Genomic DNA, 23,153 nt, shown 5'->3' with positions numbered 1-23,153 from the left:
TGAACAGCCCTCCTGCACGCACGCGAGCACACTACGTCACGTCCGGGGGGCACAGTTATATGAAAAATCGCAGTGACGTAACACTTTTCTCGCTTCTCATTGGTCAATAGCCCGTTGCCGGGGTAACGTGCACGTATGTGAGCGCGGGCAAGAGTACTAGCCGGCCGCCGATCAGGGCTCCTGCTCCGCCAAATTTCACGCATTTGTGTGAGAAATTTCATTTTATCTGCTCAACTTTGTCCATTGCATTTGGAGTTGCAGGCATATTTACGTCTGGACAACGAGTTGCGGGGAAAAGTGCTGATTGTGTTGCAGTTTTAGGAGTCGGTGATTAGGCTGGATTTTTGGGTTACTTTTTCGTTCCGATTCATGTATTTCATAGTGTTTGGCTTTTGAATATTTTAGTTCTTTCAGATAAATATTACTTGCTTTACAACTTTTGTAAAAACGTTTCATTTTTTATAAGCCGACGTTCAGAGTCCTAAAAATACATCAGCACTACAATCATTGTAAACAAACAAATGGAGCACCACTTGGCTCTGTTCCAAGGCCATTTTTTAGTTTATCTGGTGGTTTTCTTTCTCTTGTACGTCGTTTTGATGGATGTTTTGAATCCCTTAAGATTGACTTATATCATATTTAAGAAGCATGTTGACTGAAAACAGTCTGAAGTATCCAGGAGGCTGACAGAGGTCTGACTACTGAGCAATATCAATATCAAGTTGAATAAGTTATGAAATTTTGGTTAATAAACGCAAGTTGATCGGGCTCATATTGATATCAGCAAGAAAAAGTAAAAGTAAAAGAGCTTATTGTCCAAAAACAAGCTATAATATTGCAGACCTTGGAGGCTGGACCAATACTGAAGAGCAAGCTGAGCAGGATCATGCCAGAAAATGTTGACTGATGAGCGCATATTGATGTATTGGTATGAATATTGAATGATAACTTACAACAGCAAGATAAATTAGTGCTAACTATCAAGTTAAAATCTAGAATGAATGAACTTGGGCAGTTTTACTATGCTTAGATGCTATGCAGATTGTAATGTGCATCAGGTACTCAGTGTCTGGCAAATGAAACATGCGATCATTCCATTGCTACTGGAGGTGAAAGCGTGGATCCTTAAATCCACTTTATGTTGATTTTGATGTTAATCATCATCACTGTATTTCTTGAAAAAGGATTGTAGTAAAATTGTAAATGTGACAATCCATGCAACGATGTGATCATATTATGTGTTCATAGTCATTCGTGATAGTCATTATTGGTCCAATATACAATGGCAAAGCTCTCAGTCTCAGCGTTTCTTCCTGTGGATGGCCAGCAGTGACTCAGAGCTTAGAAGCATTTGTTTTCTTCACTGGGCTGGGATAAAAAGTACTGAGGGTAATCTTCCACCAAGGAACTCTACTTTGACATGGTATGAGATGAATTGAGATGTAGGCACAAGTAGGTAGGTGCTCAGTTCCTATAGTCAGTAGTTGTGTATGTTTAGTCGAGTTAGCTTAGATCAGATTGTTAGTTTTTTAATTTGCCAAATGTCCATTAGAATGTGACCTGAGCAATGAGCATACCTGAACTTACCTGACTAACCTGAGAGCTGACCTAACCTCAATCATCACACATATTTGCAGCCTACCCAAGACCTGCATGGCAGTAGCACCCAGTTATAGGTAGGCACTCACCCTAACTCAATCTTACCTGCTAACCTTCAACTTCAACTTGCCAAAAGTTAGCTCACATTGCCAAGCTGTGTCCAGGGAAACAGTCACTGAGGAACTGGCTCATTGGGTGGCTGGTGCGAGTCTGTGCATTTAAAGCGTTTCTTCTCTGAAGCTGCTCTGCACTGCTGTATGTCATGTTAGATGCTCAGAAAATGTGGGAAATGATTACTAAGCTACTTTAGTGCTTTGTTAATGCTCTAGACATGAACAAGTACAGATCCTGCAGGGTACAGCTGAGTTAGGTGCTAGGTGAGTATGTTATGTGAATGTGCTGTTCCCTGTTTGACCGTAAGTATACAAACAAGCACATGACAGGGTCACAGTTATATTCAATCTCCACATAAACATACAACAAAAACGGCCATATAGCCTAACTCCGAACACACCACAGATAACTTAAGCCTTTGAAGGCACAAAAATGTTTTGATAAACAGGACAGGTTTACAATATATCCTCTGTCCTTGGGGGATCTTGCTGCCAAGTTGAGGTATGATGACTGAACTTCAGGATTGATCAACCTTTTCTTAGCCACTGCTTATATACGAGAAAGACCAAATGCTTGTTTGTTTTGATTTACAGGACATGTATACAATATATCCTCTGTCCTTGGGGGATCTTGCTGCCAAGCTGAGGTACGATGACTGAACTTCAGGATTGATCAAATCAACCTTTTCTTAGCCACTGCTTATAAACGAGAAAGACCAAATGCTTGTTTATAAGCTGCGTTGAAAATTTAATGATCCACAAATGTTGAACGTTCATTGTGACAATTATGACTAGATAAGTGAAACTTTTTTAAATATAAAGGTACTGTATTATAGAAAGCCTTCGCAAACGCGTTTCGATTATATCATCTTCAGTGCTAGCTTCCCATAATACAAAAAGAATTTTGTATTATGGGAAGCTAGCACTGAAGATGATATAATCGAAACGCGTTTGCGAAGGCTTTCTATAATACAGTACCTTTATATTTAAAAAAGTTTCACTTATCTAGTCAATTAATGATCCACCTTCAATTCTGACATGAAGGCACAAATGAAATAGTTCCCTCTCCTTTTGGAATACACAAAGCAAAATATTTAATAAATTTTAGTGGATGGACAAGAGCAATTACCATAGCTTTCCCTCAAGTTTACTTCTTGCACTGTTGATGAATTACACTGACACTTATTCGCTTCATATTTTGTAACAAACGCGCTAAAACTGCAATATAACAGCACTATATGCTTCTTGACAAAATGCAATAGTATTAAAAATTTAGCCCTGATGACATTCATTCTTGGTTGAAACGTTACTAAAAATATTTTGTAGTAACTCTTAAATTCCGGCCGAAAACAGTGCACGGTTAAAAAAAGAATCATTCCAATGACGGTCCATTCTTGCGGTCCTGAAATCGCCACTATTTCCGGCCTCTCCAACGCAACTCGTTGTCCAGACGTAAATATGCGTCCCGGCAGCCGGCTATTTTGTGTGCAGGGTATGACGTATTTCGCGAGCCGACGTCACGGGCGGTGACGTCGGCTCGCGCGCGAGCCGAGCGCCAACGACAAACTAACGGGAACCCTCGGACACCCTCGGGGCATAAACCGCGGAGTAGCATATTGGGCGAGTCTTATAAGGAAAATTCATATATTTTCGTTTCTCAAATGATAATCAGGGTGTCTCTTACCTTTTTACATATCATTTAGGCTTACCTAACACTTCAGTTGCCAAATATCTGCAATTTATTCAAGCGAAGGTATTTTCAGTAAATATAAATGGTATAGACCGAAATCTTTTGAATAAAAACTCCAATCAACAGAAATAAAAATAACTTAATTTATTCCAACCATTTCCTCCCAATAAACAACATAAAAACTCACTTTTACACACATCATTCAAAATAAAGCATACTAACACGCCGCTTTTGACAATTGCGGCGTCGAGTGGCGCGCTGCTAGCGCTCTTTTTCGATCGCAGAGACCTGCACGCACGCGAGCACACTACGTCACGTCCGGGGGGCACAGTTATATGAAAAATCGCAGTGACGTAACACTTTTCTCGCTTCTCATTGGTCAATAGCCCGTTGCCGGGGTAACGTGCACGTATGTGAGCGCGGGCAAGAGTACTAGCCGGCCGCCGATCAGGGCTCCTGCTCCGCCAAATTTCACGCATTTGTGTGAGAAATTTCATTTTATCTGCTCAACTTTGTCCATTGCATTTGGAGTTGATGGTGATACATTACTTTTCACTTGAATGCTGAGAAAAACATTTTTAGAAATAAGGTATTGGTGCGCCGGTTTCGTCTCACTGAGATGAAGTTAGACCATATTGCTCTTATCATATGTAACAAGTTACAAGTTGGTATCAGAGGCGGATCCAGCTCAGAGTTTTTTTTTGGGGGAGGCAAACCATAACAATTTTTCGATTTTTTCATGCCTCGTCCATAGGCGTAATGTTAAAATTATGACGTTTGGGAAGGGCAAATGCCCATTTTGCCCCCTGGATCCGCCACTGGTTGGTATCACGATAAAGAATAAGAAGTTCAGCTAATTTTTTTTTTCTGGGGGGCACCTGCTCAGAAGTTTGGTGAAACCCTTTCTTAAGTCACATTTGAGTGATTGTCATAATTTTGCTTTTATATTTCAGCTGACAGGCTTTGTTAATGTCATTTCGGTAATAAATGTTTCAGTTCATCTCATCCCGATTTAGCTCATATAATTCCATTAACCATTGACTAATGTAAGATTGCAATGACCCAGACCAAACGATAAACGTGACATTGTCTACTCTTGTATGACATTCACGACAATTCTGCTTTAAGTGACGTTCTGAAATGTTTAGCAAGGGTACCTCTTCGTTAGAATACCATATTCCATTTTCAGAGATACTAAGAGTTTTGTTGATTTATGAAAAAATACTTTATAAATTTTTGCTATGATTTATCCATTTGAGAAAATTGAGGAAATTTTGTTGGAGCATTTAAGTTGCTTTTGTTCAATGCTTAGTACATACAGTGCTTTGTTCTTGTCTTTCTTTGGCAAGTCAGGCAAAAAGGCTGGGACAAGACTTTTTTCATGAAAGCTGTGGTTGTTACAGAAATAGGTTGAAAATTAAACTGTTAAAAGTTTAATGTTTTGTTCTGATAAAATAAGGTCTAGCTGTTCATTTTTCAAGGCTAGTCTTATTTTTTGGCTTTCCCACTGAAATGCAAAAAAGAAGCCTTTGCAATGCAATACACATGATGCACTTCAATGCATTATCATTGTTAGCGCCGCACGGCCCCCAGCGGCGGTGCCGTTGCGACGCCGCTCAGCGGCGGTGCCCTCCGCCTATGGTAACTACGCTATGTTGCTATGGTTACCGGATTGTTTTGTTTTGTTTACTTTCTTTCGGCTCGATTTTGACAATGTCTGGCTAGAATCTGAATAATTACGAAACATAAAGACAAAAGATGTGATTGATGACTTGCAAAAATGTTGTTTGAGTGAAAAGGAAGAATTTTGGTTATGAATTTAAGCATGAACACTGTTCGTTACGCCGGAGAGTGACAATTTGTCGGTAAGCACTAAATCGTACCAAATGTCGGATGTTATTGTGAAGCGCTTTGCTTATTATTCTGAAATTATCGTGATACGACTGAACAATGTTATGATACGGATTTATTTGTCTGGAACTTACCTTGTTTTGTTTGTGTGTATGCGTGTTTTAGTTACGGCTCGGCTCGGCTCAAGGCTCCTGGCTCCTGGCTCCTGTTGTACGAGGCTCTGTGGCTCGGCTCAGGCTCCTGGCTCCTGGCTCCTGGCTCCTGTTGTACGAGGCTCTGTGGTATCGGCTCAGGCCGTTAGCGCTGGAAGAAGGAGGAGGAATGGAGGAGAAAATATAGAGGACTGAGAGCCCGTGAACGACGTTTCTCATTGACGGCGCGCGAACAATTTAGTAACGACAAATTTCAAGAATGCGACTTCAAGAACGGCAGCGGAAACGGCGAGTTCTCCAGCGCCATCAGACTTCAAGTTCTACAACGCGATAAGTGCCACAATGCCACTAGTTTCAGCAGCTTGCTTTGATGCTGTCGCCATTTGCGCATTGCATTGCCTACCAGAACTCTTGCCTTGAAAGACACTATTCGTCAGTGTTAATGCTCGTGGAACATTTGTTGACTGTTGCCGTTGGTACGACTGGCAGCCTGCGCCGACTGCGCTAGAAGTACTAGTGTACCATTGGTACTAAATGGTACCGATGATCAGTGTTGCCATGTTGAACTGTTGTCATTGGTACAAGTGCAGTGTACCCATGTTGTGCATAGAACGGTGCTGCCGTTGGTACGTTTCGCAGCCTGGCCAGATATAACCTGGTCGACGCATGTTGTGTACGGTACGGTGCTGCCTTACATTTTGCCGCCAGGGAATGTGAACTTTGATGATAGGCTTCATTTGGTACAACATGATGTTGCCTTGGTACGTTTCACAGCCAGGCAATATGAGCTTTGACAATTGGGTTTGTTTTGGTACCATATGATGCTGCCATTGGTAGGCACATTTGACAGTCAGACGATTTGAACATTGACAGTTATATGCTTCTTGGGTACAATATGGTACTGCCATTGGTACATTTCGCGGAACATTGACACGAGATGCACCCGACTATGACAGCTGCTGTTTATCAGTGCTGAACACATTTGGCATTACGCTTTCACATGCACATAGGTATATTAACATACATCAGCTATGGACATTGACATCGAGAAACTGGTAGTGCGGGACCTGAAGCGTGAGCTGGACGCCCGCGGAGAAGATTCCAGAGGGACCAAAGCTGTTCTGAAGGAGCGGTTGGCGCAAGTTCTGAGAGAAGAGGCGTGCTACAAGAAAGCGGTGATGCCCGATGAAGATGCAAGAAGTCAAGCCGATGTTGATCCAGAGTCGATCGCAAGAAAGGAAGCGTTTCAGATGGACGTAAGAAGTCACGATGGTACTGATGCAAGATCAGTCAAGTCGACGTCCAGCAGAGCATCTGTCACGTCACAGAGAGCTACTGAAGCGGCCAGATTAGCCGGGCTGAAGGCGAAGATGAATGCATTGAAGCAGAAACATGAACTTGAGGAACAGATAGAAAACTTGCGCAGAAAACAAGAGGAAGTGCAACTGCTGGCTGAACTAAAGGAGTGTGAAGCCAAAGAAGCTGTGCTGGCACGATTTGAAGCACTTGAACATGAAGAAGACGATGAAGTTGGAAATGAACATAAGCAAGATGATGAAGCACATGAAAGTGAACAAGATGAAATGAAACATGACAAGAAACAAGACAATGAAACGAAAGAAGACAGACATGCAGGCGCAGGAAGAGCATCTCATGACAAGTCGGCTGGCTCAGTTCAGCAAATGGATCTCAACACAACGGACAGGCTGGTGATGAGAAGAATCGGACTTCAGCCATTGGAGTTACGTGCGTTTGATGGAACCGAAGAAGACTTCCTACCATTCATCACAGCTTTCCAGTCTAACATTGCATGTAGGCTGGACAGGGAAGAAGAGAAGCTGATGTACCTGTTGCAGCTGACCAAAGGTAAGCCTCATGACATTGTAGCCACCTGCGTCTACCTGGGTGATGATGGTTACAGTGAAGCTATTCGTCTACTCAAAGTGAGATATGACAATGCGATGAAGTCCAGAGCATCAGTGATCGAGAAGATTCAAAACTACCCGCGCGTGAGATATGAAGATGTGAACGGCCTTGATGACTACTCAGTGTTTCTGCGAGGTGCTCTCAACGCTCTTCACTCACCTGCTTTGGCAGACAGTGGGTTTGATTCATGGATGATCTGCCAGGCCATTCAGAAGACGCCGTGGGTCGCTGATCGTTGGCGCAGAGCGGTCGACAGGATCGAACAGGATCAGAGACGAGACAGAAGAGAAGACGGAGAAATGAAGAGGACTGACCAGAGGCAGGTCAGTTTCAGAGACTTCGTCGAGTTCATCGAATCAGAAGCAAGAATCGTGTCCAACCCTGTCTATGGAAGACATGTGCTCAGTGCTCAAGAGAAGAAGGACACACGACCGCAAGCCACGACCGTGCAGAAAGCACAGCAGCCTGCAAGAAAGGAGATGAAGAATCGGGAGCATCAGCTCCGCCAAGAACGAAGAAGTCGAGCTTACGCAAGCAACATGAAGCAACCGGCCAAGTGTGCCTACTGCGAGCATCCTCATGACCTGGAGACTTGCAGAGCTTTCGGGGCGAAGACTGAGGAAGAGAAGACTGACTACATACGTCAACATGGACTATGTTTCGGCTGCTTACAGGAAGGACATATCTCCAGGAACTGTCAGAAACGAAGCCGCTGTAAGAAGTGCGAGAAGTCGCATCCTACAAGTATGCACAGAGATGCGCTGCCCAACGCCAACGTCGTGACGGCAGGACATGTGTCACAAGAGTGTGAAGGCGGTGGAAGGCTGCAGGTGCTTCCAGTATCAGCCAACGTCAAGGAACGGTCCGTGCTGACTGGAGCCTTCATAGATCCTGGCAGTACGCACTCATTCATCTCACGTAAGCTGGCAAGTCAGTTAGGCATTCAACCAGACGAGAAGACATATGTAGTCATGTCCACCATCAATGGAGAGCGAAGAATGAAGACCTCGTTGGTCACTGGTGTCAGTATTGGAACTGAAGATGGTGGCAACCAAGTTGAACTTCCAGCGTTGTATGTTCTAGAGCACATACCGGTGGAAAAGCAAGACATCGTACGACAAGAAGACATCAGCAAGTGGCCACATCTCCGACAACGTGGAGTTGAAGCTGGTTTTACTGAGAAGACGACATCAAGAGAGATCGGCCTGCTCATCGGTGCAAACGCCAGCGTGGTGTCAGAACCATTGGAAGTGGTGAGCTGCCCAGGCCAGAAGGGCCCCTACGCCGTCAGAACCAGATACGGTTGGCTGGTCTGTGGCGTTGAGGGGAAGAGGGGACCAGGTGCACACGTCGCGCGTGTCAACCGCATCAAGATGCTGGAAGATCCCGAGCTCGAGTTCCTTGACAGCCATGATAGTCGCAGAGGCTACTCAGTCGAGGATGTCAAGTGGTGCCTCAAGGTGGAAGATACATGCAAGAAGGACGGAGAGAAGTACGAAATCGGTCTGCCATTCCGAGATGCGAAACCCGATCTGCCAGACAACAGAGTGATGGCAGCAAGACGACTGGAATCACTGAGAAGAAAGTTCGAGAAGGATCCAAGATATGCAGCTGACTACAAGGAGCAGATGAAGAAGCTTCTGGATGAAGGATATGCTGAGGAAGCAGCACCAGACTCAGAAGAAGGAAAAGAAGAGCGCTGGTATATCCCGCACCATGGGGTGTATCACCCGACCAAAAACAAGCTTAGAGTAGTTTTTGATTGCAGCGCGTCATACAATGGATTGAGTCTAAATGACGTACTCATGCAAGGCCCGAACCTGACGAACTCCCTGGTGGACGTGCTAGTCCGCTTCCGACAAGAGACGGTAGCCTTTACCGGTGACATCGAGTCCATGTTTCTTCAGGTGATGGTACCGGAGAGCGACAGGAACTATCTGAGCTTCCTGTGGTGGCCAGAAGGCGACACTTCTTCAACACCACGTGTCTTCAGGATGACAAGACATCTGTTCGGAGCGACATCCAGTCCCAGTTGCGCGAACTACGCTCTTCATCGGACGGCAGAAGACTTCGGCACAGGATACACCCCCGAAGTGAAGAAGACACTGCAAAGAAGTTTCTATGTGGATGACGTATGCCAATCGACGACGTCAGAAGCCTTCGCTGCGAAGATGGCGCAGGACCTGAAGCAGCTGTGCAGCATGGGTGGCTTCCGACTCACGAAGTTCAACTCCAACAGCACCGAAGTTCTGAGAGCGCTATCAGAAGATGACAAGGGAAAGACTGAAACTCACCTTGGACAGGAAGCCTCTTCAAGCGAGAGAGTCTTAGGTGTACTCTGGGATACTCACAGGGATGAGCTTGGATTCAGCATCGACGTAGACGCTCTAAACAGAAGACCACGTACTCGACGCGGAATACTCTCCGCGACCGCAGCCTGTTACGACCCGTTAGGCCTGGCTGCTCCTCGCGTTCTTCAAGGACGGATGATTCTTCAGGAACTGACGCGTCTACGAACCGGCTGGGACGATGACATTCCCAATGAAGTTGAAGAAGAATGGAACAGATGGCTGAGTGGGTTGAAGTCCCTGCCAGACGTTCGCGTGCCAAGATGTTATGATCCGTATGGCATAAGTGCCGCGGATGCAGTGAGTCTGCACCACTTCAGTGACGCCAGTCTGAAGGGCTATGGCACCGCGTCATACATACGCACTGTGCGCGGAGATGGCGAAGTGTTCGTTTCCCTGGTTCTTAGCCGAGGCCGAGTCGCTCCGCTCAAGGCGATTACGGTCCCGCGTCTTGAACTAGCCGCAGCCAAGCTTGCCGTAGACGTGAACCAAGAGCTCTTGCGAGCACTGGACATGAAGATCCATGACGTCACCTTTTGGACGGATAGCACGACCGTGCTGCGTTACATCGAGAACGAGACCTCGCGCTATCACATCTATGTGGCGAATCGACTTGCTGCGATACACGCTGGATCGAAGAACGAACAGTGGCGGTACGTACCCTCGTCGCTGAATCCTGCTGACATGGTTTCAAGAGGAGTACTGCAAGACAGCGACATGTGGTACAACGGCCCGCCATTTCTCAGGAGCTCACAGGAGAATTGGCCAAGGTCTCCGTGCGTCGGTGAGATTCACCCGGATGACCCGGAAGTGAAGCAAGCGAAGACAAGTTCGGCAGCTGTCGTTGTGCAGAACGAGAAGGCTGACAACTCCAGCGCCAATCCCATCGATCGTCTGATTGAATATCATTCGTCATGGAAGAGACTCACGAGAGCGGTGGTATGGATCCGCCGAACGATCAAGACTCTGCAGCTGAAGGCCAGAGACGAGCAGGGAGCCTCGAATGTGAGGGAACTCACTCCTGCTGACATAGAAGATGCCGAGAGGATCATCGTGAAGCATGTTCAGAAAACTCATTTTCTGCAAGAACTGACTGACCTGGGAGTGGGACGTGAGGTGCGATGTGCCAGTCGTCCGTCGCGGCTGAGCCCATTCGTGGAGGACGGTCTCATCAGGATGCGCGGACGCTTGATGAACTCTGCGTTGGACTGGGCTGCCAAGCATCCTCTGATTCTCCCAGACAAGGACAAGGTAACTGACCTGATCATCGCTGATCGTCACGAGAGGGCAGGACACGAAGGACGCCAGTATGTTCTTTCTGAACTCAGGACTCGATACTGGGTACTGAAAGGGAACAGCGCAGTACGACGGTGTTTGCACAGATGTGTGAAGTGCAGAAGACGACAGCGCCCAGTTGAGGGACAGAAGATGGCAGACTTGCCACAGGATCGTGTAGAGGAGGCCACTCACCCGTTCAGTAGCACTGGTGTAGATTACTTCGGGCCGCTATACGCCAAGAGAGGTAGAGGTCAGGTGAAGAAGTTTGGAGTCATTTTCACATGCCTCAGCACGAGAGCCGTGCATCTCGAGCTCGCAGACAACCTTTCTGCGGACTCATTCATTTGTGCCTTGCGCCGCTTCATTGCAAGACGCGGGAACGTTCGCTTGATGCGTTCCGACAGGGGAACGAACTTCACAGCAGCAGACAAGGAGCTGAAGGAAGAAGTTGATGCACTGCACGCGAACGAAGAGAAGTTGAAGAGAGCGATGCTGGACAAGGGCATCGAGTGGATGTTCAACGTTCCTGCCGCTTCCCACCACGGCGGTGTGTGGGAGCGTCTCATTAGAGGCGTCCGGAAGATCCTGAATGGTCTGTTAACCAGCCAAACATTCACAGAAGAGACGTTGCACACACTCTTGTGCGAAACCGAGTGCATCATGAACAATCGGCCGCTGGTGCCGGTTTCGTCGGACCCTCGTGACGAGGTGCCTCTGACTCCGAATCACATCCTGCATTTGAAGTGTGTGACACCGGTATGTGATTCCTCAAGTGAAGATGACCTAGATGGACCCAAGAGATGGCGACAAGCTGCTTACCTAGCTGAGCAGTTTTGGCGTTCGTGGAGACGGCTATACTTGCCTCTCCTGCAGCAGCGATCTCGCGCTGCCACAAGAAGTCGGACGAACCTGCGGATCGGTGACGTCGTCGTCATGGTAGACGAATCGGTACCACGCGGTGTGTGGCCGCTGGGCCTCGTGAAGGAGACCCTGATGGGTAAGGACGGGCGCGTGCGCTCTGTGAAGGTGCGCGCTCGAGAAACCATGTTCCTGAGACCTGTCACGAAGGTAGTGAAGATTCTGGGCGCAGAAGAGCAGTCTTGGTGAATCGATGGAGCTGCAGCTACACTGTATAACACAGCATGAGTCTAGCAGCACACCGCTAAGTCATTAACACCGGACACTTAAGATCATGACACGCCACACAGGCTCATGATACAATCACAATGATAGACATCAGGAACGGTGCATGTATATAGGATGCGTTCTACTTGCGTGTGTTGATGCTGATCTCAGCGACGCTTGTTTCGGTAGGCTGTGCAGTGTGCCTATGTGTTGTTATATGTAGGTATAGTTAAGAAGTTGGTTTTGAACCTGGATGGTTCAAAGGGGGCGGGTGTTAGCGCCGCACGGCCCCCAGCGGCGGTGCCGTTGCGACGCCGCTCAGCGGCGGTGCCCTCCGCCTATGGTAACTACGCTATGTTGCTATGGTTACCGGATTGTTTTGTTTTGTTTACTTTCTTTCGGCTCGATTTTGACAATGTCTGGCTAGAATCTGAATAATTACGAAACATAAAGACAAAAGATGTGATTGATGACTTGCAAAAATGTTGTTTGAGTGAAAAGGAAGAATTTTGGTTATGAATTTAAGCATGAACACTGTTCGTTACGCCGGAGAGTGACAATTTGTCGGTAAGCACTAAATCGTACCAAATGTCGGATGTTATTGTGAAGCGCTTTGCTTATTATTCTGAAATTATCGTGATACGACTGAACAATGTTATGATACGGATTTATTTGTCTGGAACTTACCTTGTTTTGTTTGTGTGTATGCGTGTTTTAGTTACGGCTCGGCTCGGCTCAAGGCTCCTGGCTCCTGGCTCCTGTTGTACGAGGCTCTGTGGCTCGGCTCAGGCTCCTGGCTCCTGGCTCCTGGCTCCTGTTGTACGAGGCTCTGTGGTATCGGCTCAGGCCGTTAGCGCTGGAAGAAGGAGGAGGAATGGAGGAGAAAATATAGAGGACTGAGAGCCCGTGAACGACGTTTCTCATTGACGGCGCGCGAACACTTTAATCATCTTTTTTTCTGTTCCAGACAAGAAGCATTGAAATCTTTGTAACAGAGCTACTTAAAATGAATCAAAATGGGTAAGTTGTCAGGCTATTTGAAAGTGATTGTTGTATGATGTTGTGTCTTTGTGGCTTTGCCTTTATATTATATGCAATTATCAACATTTTCTGCCAATTTTCATAGTGGCATTACCTGTTTCCACTAATTAGCATGACACTTCTGTTGTGTAAAATTGTCGGTTTGCCACTGAGCATTACTTCTTTTGAGTTTCTTCTCAGCTTTCATACATCAAGTTCTGAAGGTAACATGCATCTTATTAATTTCTGAAACTGGCAATGTATTTGTTAGATATGTATTTCTTTATAGCAGCTGAAAATTTCCAGACAATAAAAGCAGACCATGTGTCTATAAGCAAAGCCTTCTGTATGTCACAGCACTAGGCATGTGTTCCAAAACTGTACCTTTACTTGGATTTTGGAGAGATATTTGATTCTTGAAAAGGGAAGTAGAGTAGAAATCAACATTCTAAACTCAGCTGCACTTTATCTTAGAATGACTAAGAATTGACATTGTTTTATTGTCTTTTCATTTCTCTAGCTAAAACGTTTTTGCTACAATAGCTGTACTGGCTCAAACATTCAAACACATTTTTGCTATAGCAGCTGCCCTGCCCCTGACCTGGGGAAACTGGGAGTGAAAATCTAGTAGAAGTGAAAATGCAAACTTTTTGTTGGATAATGACTTCCACCAATCACCATATTTACCAACTACCACAGCACATCTTTCCACCCCTATCCCTCCCCCTCCCTCCCCCAGGAGCGGCGGCGGCGTTGGCGGCGGCGGCAGTGTGTACGGACGGATGGGCGGCCCGTACGACCGCTGGGTGGAGCCCACCGACCGCTCGCCGCTCGGCCGCGTCCAGCAGCAGTACTGGACCACCAAACAGACGCTGATGCGCAAACTGGGCAAGAAGGAGGACGAGCATGTGGTGGCGTCAGACTCTGAGCTGGACGCCAAGCTGGAGATGTACAGTAGCATCGACGAGACGTGCCTGGACTTGGACCGGCTGCTGGGCTTCTACCAGGACCAGCTCTGCGGTGAGCGGCGGCGGGCTCCCGGGGTGTTTTCAGGGGCTTTAGGCCAGTGGGTGGGACCAGGATTAGGAAGCAATTACATATAGTGGTCCGACAGTCAAAATACCTTTATCCTACTCTTTATCTCTTTTCATGTTTTTATTGTAGCTAATTCAAAGTTCACTTATTAAAGAAAAGCCATTATCATCTTGGTGCCCTTGCATTTTCCTGATATTCTATTTATATTACTTCATAGTGTCCTTTAACTCAAGTGTTTGCTGTCGTTAGACCATGGACAATGAATACCATCCCTACAACCACCAGTCTCACTCCCTCCCCATCCCCCAGTGTTATCGCAGGAGGAGAACAGCCTGGGCCGCTTCCTCAAGGAGCAGGGCAAGGAGGACAAGACGCGCGCCGGCAAGATGATGGTGGCCGTGGGGAAGACGATGTCGTACACGGCGCAGCAGCGGCTGGCGCTTCGCTCGCCGCTGCTGCGGCTCCACCAGGTGGGTGCTCAGTGGCTGAATGGCTGGCGGCTCGCGGTGATAAGGTTGTAGCGGGGGATCATGGGATGGGGCTAAGCTGAGGTGCGCGATGCTGGCTTTGCTTACTGGTGAGGATGGAAGTCGGACGTTGTTTTGTCGGTAGAAGTATTTGGTTTCGTGTATGCAGTGAATATGATGTTTGTTTTTCAAGTCATTTAGACGCGCACTTCGATTGTGCTGGTTTAACTTCAATGGGGAAAAGGGTTACCATTGTGTAGGAATTGGTGCCTTTGAGTTTTCGCCAAACAAAGCTAATGGAAGCTGCCATAATCCGAACAACAGTTTGATAAAATACGGGTATTCCCGCTGTTCCTTGATTGGGGCATTTGATCGGCGAACTAAACCTGGTCGTTCAGAGAGATTAGATGCTGTATACTGAATCCCGAGCTCTTTGCAGAGATCAGCTTATGCAACATGCATCGTTTGCTCTTAGCTCCCTGCATATATGTTCGACCGCGTTTGGAAGTTGCTTGAAAGAAGCTCGTTGGTTAGCTTCGCTGTTTGTGTAACACCAAATTGCGTGCTGATGACTCGTAATCCTCAACGACTGATGCTCATCAGACGTCTGCAGGCAAAGTTTTTGAGCTGAGACTCGCTGCATTTGGTCCTGTAATATTGTTTTGACTTGTACGTCCGAAAGTACTGGCGTCTTGACTTGTTATAATGACAAAAAAAAAACGCTATCATCCTGCCATAACGTCATCGTTTTCCGTCCCGCCCGTGACCGTCTCCTGTCCGTATTGTCTCACTTGTAAATATAGCCGGTTGTCTGATGAAAACTCTGATGGCCAACAATGCAGTCCAGCTGTCCAACACCAGCAGCAGCTGGTGTCCCTCCCCTCCCCTAACTACTTCAACCTACTTAGCTACTTCAACCACCCCCTAGCAGTATCCTATCAGGCCATCCTGTCTATTTCTATTCTATCTGGCCTGCCTAACTCCCCAACTCTAACCCCTAACTCCTCCTCACTCCAACTCCTCAGGAGGTGGAGACGTTCCACAACCGTGCCGTCAAGGACACGGCTCAGACGGTGCGCACGATGGAGAAGGTGCGCACCGAGTACCGCGGAACGCTGCTCTGGATGAAGGACATCTCGCAGGAGCTCGACCCCGACACATACAAACAGCTCGAAAAGTTCAGAAAGGTAAGGAATCGAGCTCGAACCAGACACCTACCCAAACAACAAGAGAAGTTCAGAAAGGTAAGAGAAGGAGACGCCGACCTTAACGAGCAGCTGGAGAAGTCCAGAAAGGCAAGGACGGGAGACGCCGGCACTTACAAACGGTTGGAGAAGTTGAGAAAGGTAAGGATGGGAGACGCCGACACTTGCAAACAGCTGGAGAGGTTTAGAAAGGTCTCGAATTCGAAAGAGGCTCAGAAAGGACTCGGGCTCGAGCCAAACACCTTCAAACGGCTGGAGAGTCATGGAGAAGTTCAGAAAGGTAAGTGCAGGAGACCCCGGCTTTTACAAACGGATGGAAAAGTTGAGGAAGGTATGAGTGGACAGCTTTGGACAGCTTTGCTCGACCCAGACAAACAGCTGGATTTCAATTTCAGATTTTTGGAAAGGTGAGGGTGTACCCCGCGCCTACAATCAGCTCGGTAACTTCGGAAAATGTGTGTGATGGAATATCCACAGACAGATGAGGAAGTTATTCAGAAAGCCGGGCAATGTTCAAGTAAAGAAATGTAAACCTGGGCTGGAACTTGCACATATCACGTCCGCATATAAAGGTGAACTGGAAAAGTTTAGGAGGGTAGGTTGCGCGCTATTATCAACTAGCGAACAAGTTTATGATAGATATGTCCCCAACCGAACACCGGTGAACAGTTGGCTAAGTTATGAAAGACAAGTTCGTTCATAATATATGCCTCCGGGAGATGGTCAAGTTGAAGGATGTGAACCCGGGCTGGAACTCGCACAAATCACACTATACTTTCAGTCAGACGAGTCTGAGTATCCACAGTCCGGGCGTTGGATGCAGAGGAGTTCGGTAATTGTGCGGCGAGCTGGCGACAGGTGCCTGCCGTGCGGTGTTGTTGGGGAGAGAGGCAGGGATTCGCATTGTGATGCGATACCTGTGATAGTACAGATAGGGGAGAGGACTGGGGTGGGGGGTGGGGGGTTGTAATGAGCCACACCTGTTCTCGATTTATATTTGGCTCGTTAATCTCGGACAGGATACAAGATGTTTGTGTGGGGAGTATTCGGGGAAGGAATCGAACTGTTCTGGGCTTCCGTGACCGTCTCGTATTGTCGATATGTTACCGGAGCTGAAGGTCAGACAGGTTATTATTTCCCATAGCGATATTGGATGCGGTGTCTCCTCACCATTTATAATTTATATCATAGCTGGTGTCTGCAAGTGCGGGGAACATTCGGCCTCGCGGATAGCGGGCGGATACGCTGCATTTGGCCGTTTCCTGAATATGTTTCGTCTACCGCTCCCCGTGTGTACCGTATACGCCCGAGCTATCATGCCTCCGAGGGCCGTTCCTCATCGACTTCTGCCGGGCGGAGTGTTTCACCCGGCCGGCCCGATCGGGAATCGAACATTAAGACAGCGCAGCTAAAAGCTTCGATGAAATCTGGCCTCGTGACTTTGCCGTCTTAAAAGCATCTTCTCCCGGGTCGCCGGCGGTGGCTGGCCGCTGGTTTGGAAGTTCAGGTCGGCTGCTTTAATGGGCTCCGTTTCCAGCTGGCGCGAGTCACGATGCCGGCCGGCGGCCAATCTGCATCGGTCCGGATATAGGTCGGGCGCTCATTGTCCGCGTCAAACTCGCCGCCCGCTATGGACAAAGTTTGGTCGGAATCGACGATTGGTTCCGAGTTTGGCTGATATCTGATCTAGTGTGTCTGAAGTATCAGGGAATCTCAGTTGAGGTGAGCGAACTCTAACTGCATTGATATTTGCCGACTTAGAAACTTCGTGATGTTCTGTAGATTTCCGATTGTACATTGCAGCTTTTCTAATTATAGTATTACTTTCTTTTTGTTGAACTTATGCCTAATACCAGAGCAAGTTTTCACTAACCATCCAGCCGCTCGGGCTTGTCCTCAGCGCTCATTGGTAGCGCATAGCACCATCGCATCGCACCTCATCGCCTCCGCCCTCACCGCCACCACCGTGTTCCGCAGGTCCAGATGCAGGTGAAGAAGAACAAGCAGCGCTTCGACAAGCTGAAGGTGGACTGCCTGCAGAAGATCGACCTGCTAGCCGCCTCCCGGTGTAACATGTTCTCGCACGCGCTGGTGCTCTACCAGGACGCGCTGCTCCAGTTCTGGGAGAAGACGGCGCGCACCATGAACCACGTGGCAGAGAGCTTCAAAGGTCAGTGAGAGGACAGAGAGCTTCAAGGGTCGGAGGGAGGGAGGAGGGAGAGAGGAAGGTACACGAACTCACAGTTCTCAAATCTCGCCACCCCGCGATTAGCCCATGTCCTATCGCTTCTGTGTTCATTGAACTCCCCATCAGAATCGTATATTCCCACCTGAACTATGACAGCTGTATTTCTCCTGTGAACGGTGTTTTGTCGAAGACATGCCATAGTCCTTTTTTGCGCGAAAGGGAAGCTGTCACCGCATAGTCAATAGGCATCGTGTCAACTTACAGAGAACATTGGTGTTAAATGTTAGGCCTGTGTGAAGCCCATTTCACTCACCATTTGGGCTCCAGAAACTATACCCCAGCATTGTGTTCCCAACTGGGCGAATCCATCTCCACCTTCCCGTCTTACATCCTACCTGTTTCGCCAGTCACCAATCGCCATTCACTTCCACCAGGCTACCAGTACTACGAGTTCTCCGTCATCAAGGAGCTATGTGAACCGTCCAGACAGTTGGCGGACCGGACCTCGTCCTCTCGGCCCGCCCCGGCCCAGCCGGCGGTAGGGGCGGCCGCGGCGGCCCCGGCGGAACAGGACGGCGATAAGTGAGTAGTGGAGACGGGGTGGAAGTAGGTAGAGGGCTGCTGGAGGAGGGAGAGGGGTACTCGAGTGGGAGGGAGGTGTAATTAGGTGGAGAAGAGGGGAAGCCGAGTGGTGTGGTGTAAGAGTCTGATATAGGTTCTGAAGGAGGGGAGATGTGGCTAGGATATTTACGGATGAGCTGTGCTGGGAGATGGGATGGTTGTGTTCTCACTGGGAGAAATATTGACTGGAATTGGATCGCTTTTTATGGTTACCCAGGGGGCAGGGGTTAAGTTTTGATTGAAGAGATAATTGCTAATAATGAACCGAGACGGAACACTGATGTTGGCAGGTTCGGGTCCTGCAGCTCCGTCCTTCTTGGTATTGCGTTGGTTTATTCTGAGTTTTTGTTTATTTCGTCTATTTTATTTTTCTGTTTTCGTCATCGAAACGTTCAGTTCACTATTTTATGTTACAGGACATGACACCAGCAAGACGCCGAATACGTTTGATTTTTGGTATGTTAATTTACTTGATTTTGCCTGCCAGCTTCTTCGCACATTTCTAACACACTGAACCCGGCTGCTGCAGCTAACAGCATCCGCGTCGACTAGCGTAACAGGTCGAACATCTAGCCATTTCCTAATAATGTGCACCGTCTCATTAGTCCGCGCGGCTCTGAATGCGAATGGTGGAGGGAGTGGCTCTAGATCATAATCACTGACCTACTAACCAGCCCCCCCCCCTAACCTTCGAAAACGCATGCCCTCAGTTGGTACAAGCGCCAAGCATAGCACTAACATCCGAGAAGGCCAAACACTCATCCGCAGTAATGACTTTCGGTAACAGAACTCGTGCACGCAGGCCTTGTAACCAACAAACACTCGCTACTAACTATGGGGTAACGACACGCCACCTCTCTAACCCAGATCATATCGTCTGCGCCCGTCAGCTTACCCAATAAACGCGGCACTGCGCCGCCGCCGTGGCGCCGTGGGAGTAGATTGCTCGTCTCTCATCAGCCCTGATAGTGCTGTATACCGCCGCGTCAAGTCGCGTTGGCGTGACGAATTCTCCTCAGCGAGTCGCGCTGCCCGGTCGCCCCTTATCTGAAGAGCCCTAGCAGAGCGCTCGTCTACGGGCCGGTCGAAGCGTGCGCCAGGAAATGAACTGGTTGAGCGGGCCGAGACGATGCCGGTTTGACGAGCGTGATTTACAGACGGAGTGTCAGTGTAAAGTGTTGTTGTTTCCGTATGGTGAGATGAAGGTCGCAGCGGATTGCTGAACATACACTCAGAAGTAGAACTGGGTTGAATGTTGAGAAGCTTTGATAAGCAGCAAATCACAAAAAGCAAAGTGCTTATGTGAACAACGCTTCGCTACTCTGCTAGGTCCTCTCGGCTGGGTTTCATTCGTGGTTCGGCAACTTTCCATTTGATATTCTACGTTTTAGCGATACTAATGAGAAGCTTTTGTTGGTTTTGTCTTTTGCTTGATCTTCAACAGTCGCTGGCATCAGTTTTATTGATGCTATCTTCCAGATCCACACATAAACACTTTCTGACTTACATCGCGTCGCCGAGCTACCATCCTGCAACATTCTTTATCCTCTCACTTCCTACTAACCGCCCTTACCTCCCATTCCTCCGTAACGTCTCCCCCACCCTCCTCACAGACTCATCTCGCTCGATCTGGACCAGCCGGACGATGACGCCGAGACTGACGCGTCATCAGCGGCGGCGGCGGCGGCGGCGGATGACGACATGCTGCTGGACCTGGGTGGTGAGGAGACCGGCCGGGGCTCAGAGGAGTCGGGTGGACAGCGGCAGTCGCACCGACCGCTCCGACACGCCGGTGAGAACGGGGGTGAGAATGGATGCTGGTTTATACCTTGTACTTGACTATTTTGGGCCTGAAATGTGGTTCGTGCTATCAGATTTGGCCGAATCAAAGACCAGATATATGAACTTTCATCAATCTACCTCTAACGTGTTCAGACGATCGCAAAGACACCTTAAGGCGGAAGGGGGAGGAGCTGGCACCCTCAGCCGGGAAGGACGGAGGTTTGTCCTCCACGGTTCCCCATCCATGCACCGCCTGACCAACCCTTCCCGTCCCGCCCCCTCCACTAACCTCCGCCTGTGTGTGTCAGGCGGCGGCGGCGCTGCCGACCTGCTCACCCACCACCCGGAGATCCCCGACCTGGAGAAGGAGGACCAGGAGCTGCTCGAGGAGATCCTGGCGGCCCCGTCGGCCGCCGCCGCCGCCGCCCAGCCGGGCCTGTGGCACACTGAGGGAGCACAGGAACCGGCACAGAGCGGCGGGCACGAACTGCAGGTGAGGGCAGAGAGGCGGTTTGGAGGGGAGAGGGGGGGGGGGCGGGGTGGATATCGCTGGTTGGTAGCTGAAGGGCTTGTGTGATCGGGGAACCGGCAGGCTGGATCGTCTGGCACAAATCAAGTCGATTGCTGAACTGAATAACGCAGTAAACGACATCATTGGGCGCTTTCTAGCTGTTTGAGGTGCTGTGTTCATTGCATCTGCTCTTTTTAACGTTATTGTACGTCTCTATACTGTATCACAGCCCCACTGGTACTCCCTGTCGGTGACGGGACCGCGGTATCCGTCTATGGACCGTACCTTCCTCCTTTATCCGCTGGTCCCGCCGGTGACCTCTCCCCGTGCACCCTTTCAGGACGTGTTCGGTGGTCTGTCCCTGGGCGGAGGCGCCCAGTACCAGTCCTCGGCGTTCATGCCCTCTCAGCTGTTTGGCTCAGGTGAGGGAAAACTCTAGAAACTGTGAGACAGTAAACTAAGGCAGAGGTTTATTCAGAGATGTCTTGGCTTTGTATGTTTTTCGTTCTGGGTGTGTTTGTGAAAAGGTAAACTTTTAGCAGGTCTGATTCGTAGTAGTTTCAACACCAAAATCTTGTTTCGAAGTTTCCATAATCGCATTCTGAACTTGGCCTGACGTTGATTGTTGTGCCCCTGTCGGCTGTTCCAGGAGGTCGAAGTGCGGCCGGCGTCGCACAGATGGCAGCACCAGCAGGAGCCGCCGCTGCGGCCCCCGTTGCTTCCCAAGGACCCGTACCCCAGCCGAAATCTGCGGCGGATAAACAAAAGGTAAGCTAACGTTTGGGTCTGTCGAATTGCGTGCTAATATTTGTTTTGCAAAACAGCGTACTTTCAGCGGGACTGTTAAGGTGTTGTGGTTCCTCCACTCATTAACCGCAGTACCGTTGAGTCCTGATACCCAGGAAGTGGGATGACTAATCAGCTGATTTCTGATCAACTCGTGCCCAGCTGATGAACTCATGGACTCCCATTGTCCTCCACATCGGGTTTCACCCTCCCACCCACACCCTACACACATTCACGCACACACAAGCGTTACCATGACGCTCCTGGTAGTCCCTCGACATCACCCCACCCGTCCGTCCCCTCAGGACATGTCGGCGTGGTACAGCCTGTTCGCCGACCTGGACCCGCTGGCCAACCCGGACGCTGTCGGAAAGAAAAAGGGAGAGGAGGACCGCAACTGCTAGCCACAGCGGCGTGCAGACACCCGCACACACGCACACGAACACACCGCCCGGCCCGCCGGGTCGGCCGGCGCGGCACTGGGTTGCTGACAACCTGGTGAGGGTTGGAGATGGCTGGCGTGTCTCGAGGTTCGCCGGGGCATATCCGAGGAGGCTAGTATGACGATGTTCGAGCTTGACGTTCACCGATGAACAGTGACCATCGAAAAACCGCCCAGGGACTCAGAAAGGCGTCTTGGCAGTTACGAAATCAGATTCATGGACAAACCAGAGGCCGCTTCTACCGTTCTGAGACTCAGCAAGAGTCCACTCGGGTGGAATAAGGCCATTGTCATAGGCTGGTCGGGTCGAACCGAGACCCAGGGGGCTGCCCGCACTGGTCCGCGGCAGTGACAGTGCTGCGAACTGGCGGCAAGGAGTTGCGAGAGGCAGCGTGGTGTGCAATTGTGCCCTGGAGGTAACGTGTGATGCGAGAAACAGTTATCTGCGCACTATATATCAGTCGACGGGCTGGTGTCCCGGCCGCGCGCTGGACATGGCCGCTGTATCGCTAACTTGGTCCCTCCTTCCCTTCTCCGTGTTGTTGGCTGCTTTGTTTGTTCCGTACGCCAGTGCAGACTAAATCTGGTGCTGTCTCAGTCGCTGCGCGGAACTGTATCTCGACTGGTGTGAGTTTGCGTGGAGGGGTACATTTATACCGTGTGTTGGGCTATCAGGTACGGTGCGTCCGCGACTCGAAATCGTCTGTATATCTCGTTTGTGGACGGGTGATGACCCTCTCTGCCCCCCTGCGGTGCTCGGAGGTGGCGTAAGTCGTATCCCCGGCGCCTGTCGCTCCTCCTGCCCCGTTTGTACGTGGAGCGGGCTCAGAGCAGTCTCTGAACAGAGGCCTTCGCGCATCTAGTCTATATTTTGGATAGTTTGCTCCTGTTTTGTTTGAATCCTATCATGCTTTAATTATCTGGCTGTTGTGATATATTATCGCCGAAATCGACTTCGGCATAGGTAATACAGATGTGGTATTCGAATGAAGATGTGTTATGCGGGCGAGAGAA

At 49.0% G+C, this 23,153-nt stretch overlaps 1 protein-coding gene across 6 annotated transcripts; it reads left to right on the top strand.

The window, feature by feature from the left end:
• Window positions 1–3,826: 3,826 nt before the first annotated feature.
• LOC122388250 (islet cell autoantigen 1-like) lies at window positions 3,827–23,132 on the top strand. Of its 6 annotated transcripts, none has more exons than XM_043379148.1 (12): window positions 3,827–3,883; window positions 13,050–13,102; window positions 13,842–14,122; window positions 14,447–14,607; window positions 15,630–15,791; window positions 17,787–17,979; window positions 18,432–18,579; window positions 20,232–20,410; window positions 20,709–20,893; window positions 21,252–21,333; window positions 21,561–21,679; window positions 22,003–23,132. In XM_043379148.1, the coding sequence occupies exons 2-12, from the start codon at window positions 13,089–13,091 to the stop codon at window positions 22,099–22,101; spliced, it is 1,623 nt and encodes a 540-aa protein (XP_043235083.1). In that variant the 5' UTR covers window positions 3,827–3,883; window positions 13,050–13,088; the 3' UTR covers window positions 22,102–23,132. The 6 variants fall into 6 exon arrangements, with proteins under 6 accessions (XP_043235083.1, XP_043235087.1, XP_043235082.1 ...); XM_043379152.1 differs by having other exon boundaries at window positions 3,842–3,939; window positions 20,232–20,281; window positions 20,821–20,893; XM_043379147.1 differs by having other exon boundaries at window positions 3,842–3,939.
• The last annotated feature ends 21 nt before the right edge of the window (window positions 23,133–23,153 follow it).

This window comes from Amphibalanus amphitrite, unplaced genomic scaffold (genome assembly GCF_019059575.1).
Source record: "Amphibalanus amphitrite isolate SeventyFive unplaced genomic scaffold, NRLGWU_Aamphi_draft 000315F_arrow, whole genome shotgun sequence".
Classification (NCBI taxonomy): domain Eukaryota; kingdom Metazoa; phylum Arthropoda; class Thecostraca; order Balanomorpha; family Balanidae; genus Amphibalanus; species Amphibalanus amphitrite.
This window is presented reverse-complemented; position numbering and strand designations above follow the sequence as displayed.

Excerpts from the sequence above, each read along its gene's own strand:
- LOC122388250 (XM_043379147.1), top strand. Across the intron at positions 21,334-21,560 it reads CTCTCAGCTGTTTGGCTCAG|GAGGTCGAAGTGCGGCCGGC; the intron begins GTGAGGGAAAAC and ends CGGCTGTTCCAG. Across the intron at positions 21,680-22,002 it reads CTGCGGCGGATAAACAAAAG|GACATGTCGGCGTGGTACAG; the intron begins GTAAGCTAACGT and ends CCGTCCCCTCAG.